The sequence below is a fragment of the Balaenoptera physalus genome (assembly GCF_965194825.1).
Source record: "Balaenoptera physalus genome assembly, chromosome: 7".
Classification (NCBI taxonomy): Eukaryota; Metazoa; Chordata; class Mammalia; order Artiodactyla; family Balaenopteridae; genus Balaenoptera; species Balaenoptera physalus.
Genome location: NC_138886.1, coordinates 2,023,440 through 2,033,571, shown reverse-complemented (window position 1 = coordinate 2,033,571; position 10,132 = coordinate 2,023,440). Strand labels below are relative to the sequence as shown.

Sequence of the window (10,132 nt, the reverse complement as noted above, 5' to 3'; positions counted from 1 at the left end):
CCTGTGTGATCTGAGGCGGGGGCAAGATGCCGCCCCCGGGGCTGTTGGGCGCAGCTGGCTTTGGGCATCCGGCCGACAAGTCTGGCTTTGGTCGTGGAGCCCACCAGGCTGGCAGCGCTGGGCAGATCTGGGCAAACAGGAAATCTGCTGAGGCTCCTCCCCGACCCCTGACCCCGCCCCGAACGAATGGGCAGGTTGAGCTGGCCCTGGGGAAGGAGCTGGACTTTCTTTCTCAGGTAACCCTGGCTCTGAGCCTGAGCTCTGAGCTGTGTCTAGCTTCTGGCAGGCTGACCTCTGCCTGCCATCCCCCGCCTCTGCCTCCAGGCTCCTGGCCTGCGGTCGGTCCCAGGAGCCATGCACCCCAGAGGTGAGTGGGGAGGGCCAAGGCTCCCGGAATGGAGCTGTGGGCCCCGCTCCAGGCATCTGACCGTCTGGCCCAGCTTTTCCAGCTGCACTAGAGCCAGAGGTCCAGAGCCAGCCTTGGCGAGGACAGCGCGAGCAGAGAAGGTCTGGGGAGCTGCGCTTGCATGTGTCGGGGGGGGGCTTGGGTAGGGACGCTGCTGGCCCCCAGGGAAGTCGGACGGATGGGACGTGGCCAGGGTGGAGGAGGGTGGAGGGCAGAGCCTTGGTGGAGCTGTCCTGATTTGACGTGCCAAGCTCCTGCCCGGGTCTCCTGCAGGTAGGAGCACCTCCGCCTGCCCCCTCTCCCCGGCCCTCCCTTTCCTCTACTTGTCTGGGCCCCAGAGAAGAGAGCCGGAAGTCAGTGAAGGATTTCCTCCTGCTGTAAAGACTGCCTGGTCCAAGTTCCTCCCAGGAGCTTGGACACAGCCAGTGCCTGTGTGGGAGGTAGGAACCCAGGGCGCCTGGCGGGGGTTGGGGGGAGGTGGAGGTGTTGATGGAGAGAGAGGCAGGGAGGGAAGGAGGAAAGGGCCAAGGGGAGAAGAGCCTCCATAGGTCCAGGCTGTGTCCTGGATGTCATGAACCCAGCCCTGATCTGACCCAGCGTCACCTTGTGAGGCTGCGGGTCAAAAGGCAGAGGGGAGGGGACGAGAGAGGGAGGAAGAGGAAGGGGCAGAGCAGCGCTAGGATCCCCAGAGGGTGGTCTGTGCCTCCGAGGTTGAGGGATGGAGGCTTTGCCTGGCCCCCTGCCCCTCCTTGCTGCTGCCTGGCAACCACTCAGGTCTTACTTGTTAGAACCCACCCACCCCCCTGACCAGCCCCTGGAGTCTCTCTTTACTTGACCAGTGGAGAAGGGTAGGGGAGTGACCCGGGGGGCTCTGGGCTTTCCAGACACCTAGGAAGGCTCCTGTGCCTCTGCTCACATCCCCCCAGCACCCCGAGCAGGAGGAGGTGGCCCTGGTGAGAAGCTGGGAGGGTCCCGGGAGGCCACAAACACCAACACGGGTTCCTCGCACCTTCTGTTCCCTCCTGGCTCCAAGGACTGGCTTCTGTTCCACTCCTGGCCGGAGTGGGGGGCGCGTGCCAGCACCTGCGAGGAGGGATGGGACTTCTGCCGTCCTTCAGGGGGTCGGGGCTCAGCCCGGGCAGGACCCAGGTCCCCGCCCGCTAACGGGAGCCCCTGGGTGCGTGGAGGAGCGCACATCTCCCTGGAAGAGAAGACCAGAGGACACGGCCACCTCTTTTTGTGACATTTAACGCAAAAATTCTCTTTCACCGTTGGGAAGCAGCCAGACTGACCTGGCTGGGGCTGGGCCTCTGGCAGGGCTCCCGGAAGAAATCATTTTCCCACACAGACTGGAATACACTGGGTATTCCTGGTTCACGTTTGTACTGGTTCCCTGAAACCGTGTGTTCTCAGAGTCTACTCTTCATGACCAAAGCAGAGAGGCCCTTGTGAGGGTGGTGGGTGATAGGAAGGGCTACCAGTGCCCAGAGCCAGCCGGATCCCATGGCCTGAGGGCATGAGACACTGGGAGTTAAGTCAGCTGCCCAAAAGGACACCCAGGCTCCGGGTTTCCTGGTCCTGGGGAAGGTGGTGACCACGGCCCCGAGGACGGTCATGATTTGGTGGGGTCCACCAGGGGCGTGTGTTGGTTCTGATGCCAAGCGTCCGGCAGGAGACAAGGCTGGATGGCCCTCTGTTTAGAGTCCCAAGGGCGCAACAGCCCTGGTCTGAAGGTCGGGGAGCCGGTAGGGTGGCCAATTCATTCCAGTTTGCTAAGGCCTGTCCTGGTTTTAGCACTTTAGTCCCGCGTCCTGAACAGGGACTCTGTTGGTCCCATGCAAGCCAGGCAGGGGCTCACCCTAGCCTGCATCTGAGCCCTGACATTACCATGAAATCTACATGACTTTGGGCAAAACCGTTCGTTCTGTGTAAAGTCCCTCCTGGCCTGAGCGCCCGTGAGTAATGAGTGCTTTGTGGAATGATGACTCTTGTACTCTCCTTTGCAAAGCCCTCTGTTCCCCCCTACCCCCACCCCCGGGCACCAATCAGCTGTTTTCGAGGAAGAAGTTCAGGGTGGCGTAGGGACCACCTGAGGCCCTTTGACTATTTGAAATTAAAAATCACTGGCTTAAGTTACTTACTTGGTTAGTGACTAATAACGCGTTCTCTGTTCATTTGACTTAATCTGTCAGCAGCAGCCCAGGGACACGTTTGGGTGTGGTTTGGCTTGTCAGGGCACGCAGCCTTCAGGAGCCTGCCTTAGAGACACCCTTCCCCACCTGACCCCCAAACCCTCTCCCTCCCTGGCACCATGTTCGACATCCTGCCCGGGTGCCACCCAGACCACCCCTGGGGCCTGGTGGTCCAGTTTCCAGTCTCTCTGGATCCTCTGACATCAGGTGTTTTCCACCATCTCTTGCAGCACCCTACCTCTCCCTCCTCTGTCTTGTCCAGCGCACCTCCCCGCTCCCTCCCTTCCTGGGTTCACTTCCCGGTCCAGAGCCACACGCCCTGCATTTGTCTGGGAGCAGAGGAGAGCTCCTCGCACTTTGCAACAGAAACTGTGAACTTCAGGTTCACCTGGGCCAGCCCGCTCTGTTTCAGAGACGGGTGAGGAGTGGGGGGCTCAGAAAGTCAGCTGGAAAGTGCCAGAACCCAGACCAGTCCCCAGCCCTGAACTACGGAACAGCTGTGCTGCACAAGGTGTGGGCTGAGAAGATTCCATCCACATCTGTGCATTGAGCTTCTACTGTGTACCAGACACCGTCTAGAGAGGGGGCAAGAGAAGTGTCAGAACACACGTCCCCGGTGCCACTGGGCAAGGCGGACACCACGCAGGATGTTCGGGGAAACTTACAAGCAGAGAAATGGTCCAGCTGGCACATAATAGCCCAGCTCTCAGCACCCGGCAGGGTAGATCGGGGAAGGTGGGCTACGAACACCAGCCGTCCTGCATGCCGATATGCAGACAAAGGGGGTCCCCGAGGTCAGGAATCGGCTTTGCTGGACAGGGGCCGACTTCTGCCCACTCTTCCATCAGCTGGCTCAGGCCGCTGGACCCCATCAGGGGCAGGAGATGAGCGTCCAGGCCCAACCCATTTGTCTGCCCACTTTTTTTGTTTTTAAGGATTATTGTGGTAAAATATGTAACAAGAAACTTACCATTTAAGCCTTTTTTTTTTTTTTTGGTCTGTAAGTCTGTTTCTGTTTCACATATACATTCATTTTTATTATTTTTTAGATTCTACATATAAGTAGTATCATACAGTATTTGTCTTCCTCTGTCTGACTTATTTCACTAAGCATAATATTCTTAGGATCCATTGATGTGGCTGCAAATGGCAGAATTTCATTCTTTTTAATGGCTGAGCAATATTCCACACCTTCTTTATCCATTCATCTGTTGATGGGCACAAGGGTTGCTTCCATATCTTGGCTACTGTAAATAGAGCTGCTATGAACACTGGGGTGCATGTATCTTTTTGAATTAGTGTTTTCATTTTTTCCAGATACATACCCAGGAGTGGAATTGCTGGGTCATATGGTAGTTCTATTTTTAGTTTTTTGAGGAATCTCCATGTTATTTTCCACAGTGGCTGCACCAATTTACATTCCCACCAACAGTGTACAAGGGTTCCCTTTTCTCCACATCCTCTCCAAGATTTGTTATTTGTGGGTTTTTTTGTTTTGTTTTGTTTGGTTTGGTGATAGGCATTCTGACCGGTGTGAGGTGATACCTCATTGTAGTTTTGATTTGCATCTCTCTAATAATTAGTGAATAATTAGTGATGTTGAGCATCTTTTCATGTGCCTGTTAGCCATCTGTATGTCTTCTTTGGAAAAATGTCTATTTAGGTCTTCTGCCCATTTTTTGATTGCATTTTTTTTTGTTTTGCTTTTTGTTTTTTTTCACACACACACACACACTGTATTTTATTTTTACAAGAGATAAATAGACTGACACCAAGCATTGTACATGGGTGACCACAACAAAAGCAACAATGATTGCAATTACCAAACATGAAACACACTCATACTATGTCATAATATTGACATTCAGTCCAGTAATCCTCCACTGTAGCAGCTCCTTTACTTTGCAGTGAAAATTGATTTGTATATTCTTTGCCTCTGAGTCCTTGTGGGATTTTTTTTTTTAATTCAAACAGAAAGTCTCAAAAATTATACTCATCCTCATCAGTTCACTCAGTCCCATGTAATTAATTTTTTAAAAAACAAACAAACAAAACAGCTAATACTAAACTTTCATTGGGTTATTTGTATGGAAATATGTTAATATAAATGTTTCAGACATTACATGAAATTTCTAAAAATCTTATATGTTCTGGTATAATGTTATAAGTCATAATCCTAGTTATTACTTTAAAATGTATATCTCAGAAATAACTAATTTTCTTGTCAACTGCATTATTATGAACTTTCATCAAATCTTTAACCGTGGTCATTTTTAAGTCTTTTGTCATTTACAGACAGTTCTGGGTGTACTCTGATGCTTTTGCAAATATGTTCCTATAAAAGGGTTTCATCTTCAAGAAATTCATGGAAAAGACTCTGACAAGTACAGGTTTCTGGTAACTGATGGTACTGCTGAACTGAATGAATAAGCATTTTCAGAACTCTAATGAAACACTGATGAACTCATAAAAATGCTAACAAAAGATCAAGATGAAAAAAAAAATTAATTACATTTAAGCCATTTTTAAGTGTACATTTCAGTGGCATTAAGTACACTGTGCAACCATCACCACCATCCATCTCCAGAACTCTGTCATCTCCCCAGATGGAAACCTGCACTCCCCTCCACCCCCGCTCCAGCCCCTGACTCCCCACCATCTACTTTCTGTCCCTGAGGATTTGACTCCTCTAGGTCCCTCAGACAAGCGGAATTCTACAGGATTTGTCCTTTTGTGACTGGCTTACTTCACCTGGCATAATGTCCTTGAAGTCCATCCGTGTTGTAGCTCAGGACAAGCCTTTTTAAGGCTGACTCCTTTATCTATCTACCTATCTAGCTAGCTAGCTATTTATTTATTTATTTTTGGCTGCGTTAGTCTTTGTTGCTGCGTGCGGGCTTTTCTCTAGTTTTGGCAAGCAGGGGCTACTCTTTGCCACAGTACATGGGCTTCTCATTGGGTGGCTTCTCTTGTTGCAGAGCACAGGCTCTAGGCATGTGGGCTTCAGTAGTTGTGGCTCGAGTGCTCTAGAGTGCAGGCTCAGTAGTTGTGGTGCATGGGCTTAGTTGCTCCGCAGCATGTGAGATCTTTCCAGACCAGGGCTCCAACCCATGTCCCCAGCATTGGCAGGCAGATTCTTAACCACTGTGCCACCAGGGAAGTCCAAGGCTGACTCCTATCCCATTGTGTGGCTGCCACACATTTTCTTTATCCATCATCCATAGATGGACATTGGGTTGCTTCCTCTTTTTGGCTCTTGTGAATAAATACTGCTGTGAACACGGGTGTCCAAATATCTCTTTGAGTCTCTGCTTTTACCTCTTTTGGTTATGCACCCATGAGCGGAATTGCTGGATCATATGGGAATTCTATGTTTAGTTTTTTGAAGAATTGCTGTACCTTTTTCCACACGACATGCACCAGGGACACATTTTGAAGGTGGAGCTGACACGGTGTGATAGTGAATTGGATTCAGGGTGGGAGGGAAAGGAAGTATTAAAGATGCCTTGGAGACTTTTTTTTTTTTTTTTTTGGCCATGCCACACTGCCTGCGGGATCTTAGTTCCCCAGCCAGGGATCGAACCCAGGCCCCAGCAGTGAAAACACCAAGTCTTAACCACTGGACCACCAGGGAATTCCCAGCCTCAGAGCTTTTGATGCATGGTGATGCCCTATCATGAGACAGGAGGAGTGGCCCCCTTGGTGGTGTGGTGATGGGGACCTACAGTCCTGTTTGGCCATGATAATGTTGATGTGCCTTCAGTGGGGGTGGCCATGAATGGTTCAATTTCCTAGTTCACAGGTCCACAGAGAGGTGAAGGCTGCAGAAGTGACTGGAGGGTCAGCAGTGTAAATATGATATTTAATGCTCTGGTACAAGGTAGGGCGGTGAGTGTGGGTACAGAAGGGAGTCCAGGACTGTGCCTGGAGTCTCCAACATTTGTGCTACAGGAAGAGAAAGAGCAAAGGCAGCTGGGCAGGTGTGGCCCGGGAAATAGACCAAAGAGAGCAGAGTTCCACTGTGGCTGATGGGTTAATTCAGACAAGGAAGAGAGCGTTGAATTAAGGCCGCTGAGATCCCTGGAGCCTTTGTCAAGGGAAGTTTCAGTGAGGCAGTCAGGGTGAAAGGCTGGCTAGTGAGGGTAAAGGACAGAAGAAGGGTTGGACTTTCCTTTCCAAGATTTTCTCTAAAGGGAAGCTCGTGAGAACTGGGAGGAGAGCTGGAGGTGGAGATGTCACAAGAAAAATATGAGTGATGTAGAGATGTCACCCTCTGCTGCATCCCTGCTCTGATGACAGCTATTTCTTCCTGCTCACCTGCTCCTGCAGGCACCTTATTGCCAGGGCACAGCCAACACCCCATTGCTCACCCGATGGGTGAAAACTGGAGTCTTGTACAATCCTTAGCTGCACTGCTCTTCCTATCATGAGATTGAATTTCGTTGCTGCACGCGGGCTTTCTCTAGTTGCAGCGAGTGGGGGCTACTCTTCGTTGCTGTGCTCGAGCTTCTCATCATGGGGGCTTCTCTTGTTGCGGAGCACGGGCTCTAGGGTGCGGGCTCAGTAGTTGTGGCGCACGGGCTTAGCTGCTCCGCGGCATGCGGGATCTTCCTGGGCCAGGGCTCGAACCTGTGTCCCCTGCATCGGCAGGCGGATTCTTAACCACTGCACCACCAGGGAAGTCCAGGTTGAATGCTTTTTCACATCAGTTGTCATCTCATATACTTTGCCCTTAAAAAATTCAACAGTTGCTCTTATTTATTAAATCGTAGGAGGTATTATTAAGGGAATTAGGGCTTTTTGTGATATGAGTTGCAAGCACTTTTTCCCCCTGAATTTGTTTCTTTTGATTTTGTTTGTGGTTCTTTTTAACCATGCATAACACTTTCATCTTCATTGGGTCATATTTATTTGTCTCCATTTAGGGCTATTTTTTTAAAATTAATTAATTAATTTATTTATTTATGGCTGTGTTGGGTCTTCGTTTCTGTGCGAGGGCTTTCTCTAGTTGTGGCAAGCGGGGGCCACTCTTCATCGCGGTGCGCGGGCCTCTCACCATCGCGGCCTCTCTTGTTGCGGAGCACAGGCTCCAGACGTGCAGGCTCAGTAATTGTGGCTCACGGGCCCAGCTGTTCCGCGGCATGTGGGATCCTCCCAGACCAGGGCTCGAACCCGCGTCCCCTGCATTGGCAGGCAGATTCTCAACCACTGCGCGACCAGGGAAGCCCAGGGTTATTTTTTAAAAAAATCTTTTATCAAACTTAGAAAGGCTTTTCCCCTCTCCAAGATTTAAAAAGTAACATGTTATTCTGGTTTATTTTTATGTTTATTCAATGTTATTATTTTGAATAGGTAGTACATTTACATGGTTCAAAAATAAAAATTATACTTCGAGGTATATACTGAGGAGTGTCACTTCTACCTGGTCTCTGCCGGCACTGTTCCCAGCTCCCTGCCCTTTATAGATAACCGTTTTTATTCATTTCTTGTGCCGTCTTTTAGGTATTTTTTTAAAATGTAAATGTAAGTGAATATGGTTATATGTCTTTTCACCCTTCTTTCTTACACAATAGGTAGAATATTATTTGTACTGTTCTGTACTTTGCTTGAAACCTGACCCATATATTCCAACTGCATCCCCCTCACTTTTTTTTAACAGTTGCATAGGAACCCTTATTGGATGCACCGCAGTTAATCACCTCGCCCCCACTGATGAACACTTGGTTTGTTTCCAGTCTTTTGCTCTTACATACAAAGCCTATCAGTCATTCTACATGTGTGTAGCTTTCTCTGCCGTGTACATTCTCAGAAGTGGGTTTGCTGGGTCAGATGCTAAGTGAGTCTGCCTCTGGGTAGATACTGTCTGATCTTCCTTTTTGTGGGGTGCTACCCTTTTCTACTTCCTTCAGCAGTGTTTCTCACCCACCCCACTCCACACACACAATTATGGCACTGTAAGGAGAAAAATTAAATTGCATTTAAATTGTCCCTAAAGGGGCTTCCCTGGTGGCGCAGTGGTTAGGAATCCGCCTGCCAATGCAGGGGACACAGGTTCGAGCCCTGGCCCGGGAAGATCCCACATGCCACGGAGCAACTAAGCCCGTGCACCACAACTACTGAGCCTGCGCTCTAGAGCCCGTGAGCCACAACTACTGAAGCCCGCGCGCCTAGAGCCCGTGCTCCGCAACAAGAGAAGCCACCGCGATGAGAAGCCCGTGCACTGCAACGAAGAGTAGCCCCCGCTCGCCACAACTAGAGAAAGTCCGCACACAGCAATGAAGACCCAACGCAGCCAAAAGTAAATAAATAAATTTATTTTAAAAAGGAAAGAAAGAAAGCTCTACACCAAGGTGTGAGCAGGCGCGGTCGTCTGCGCAGTCCCGCCTGGAGAGCATCCAATCATGTTTGGTATTTTCGCCATCGATGGTGAGAAATGGTATCTCGCTGTGGCTTTTTTGTTTGTTTGTATTTAAAACGGCTTCAGGAATAACTGACATACAATAAACTACACATATTTAAAGTGTGCTGTTGGATAAATTTTAACATTTGTGTACATCCATGAAGCCATCACCACAATCAAGATAATGAACAAATCTGCCACCCCCCAAAGTTTCCTCTTGCCCTTCGGCAACCTGCCCCACCTTCCCCACCCTTGCCATGCAAGGCAGCCACTTGTCTGCTTTTTGTCCCTCTAGACTAGTTTGCATTTTCTAGAATTTAATATAAAGGGAATTGTACAGTAATGACTCCTTTTCATCTGGCCTCTTATTATTTTGCAACTCCTCCATGCAGATCTGTGTATCCAGTTCATTCTTTCTGCTATTGTGTGGACACACCTCAATTTGTTTATCTATTAATCTGATGATTTGGGGTGTTTTGAATTCTTAGCTATGACAAATAAAGCTGCTGTACCAGTCCTGTCCCAGTCTTTGTACAGACATGATTTCATTTCTCTGGGTCATCTGGTAGGAAATGCCAAACTGTTCTGCAGAGTGGTTGCATAATTCTACGTTCCCGCCACAAGCATGTGAGAGTTCCACTTGCTCCACGCCCTCACCATCGTTTGGTGTTAGTCATCTTTTTAATTCTAATAGATATATAATGGTATCTTACTGTGATTTTGTTTTATTTTATTTTTTAAATGAAGATTTCTTTTAAAATTTTTTTTAAATTTAAATTTTTATTTATTTATCTTTTAGCTGGCTGTGCCACACGGCTTGTGGGATCTTAGTTCCCCAACCGGGGACTGAATCCTCGCCCTTGGCAGTGAAAACATGGAGTCCTAACCAGTGGACCGGCAGGGACTTTCCTCTTACTGTGATTTTAATGTACATTTTCCTAATGACTAATGAAGGACATTTTTCATGAACTGTTTTTCGCCATCTCTACATCTTCTTTAAGGAAGTGAAGGGTGTTCAGATCATATATATATGTATATATATCATATATATGTATATATATATCATATATATGTGTGTATATATACATATGTTTGTTTTCATATAATTGGGTTTTAGATACAGCTCCTTTACCA

The 10,132-nt window shown here is 48.7% G+C and overlaps 1 protein-coding gene across 5 annotated transcripts in view; it reads left to right on the top strand.

The window, feature by feature from the left end:
* Positions 1-10,132, top strand: part of ABO (ABO, alpha 1-3-N-acetylgalactosaminyltransferase and alpha 1-3-galactosyltransferase) — a 36,867-nt gene continuing 26,735 nt past the window's right edge. For 2 of the 5 annotated variants that reach the window (XM_082470618.1, XM_082470617.1), the window contains exon 1: positions 244-367. In XM_082470618.1, the coding sequence (XP_082326744.1) occupies positions 355-367 (13 nt within the window). In that variant the 5' untranslated portion in view covers positions 244-354. The other 3 variants (XM_082470620.1, XM_082470619.1, XM_082470616.1) reach the window with 2 other exon arrangements.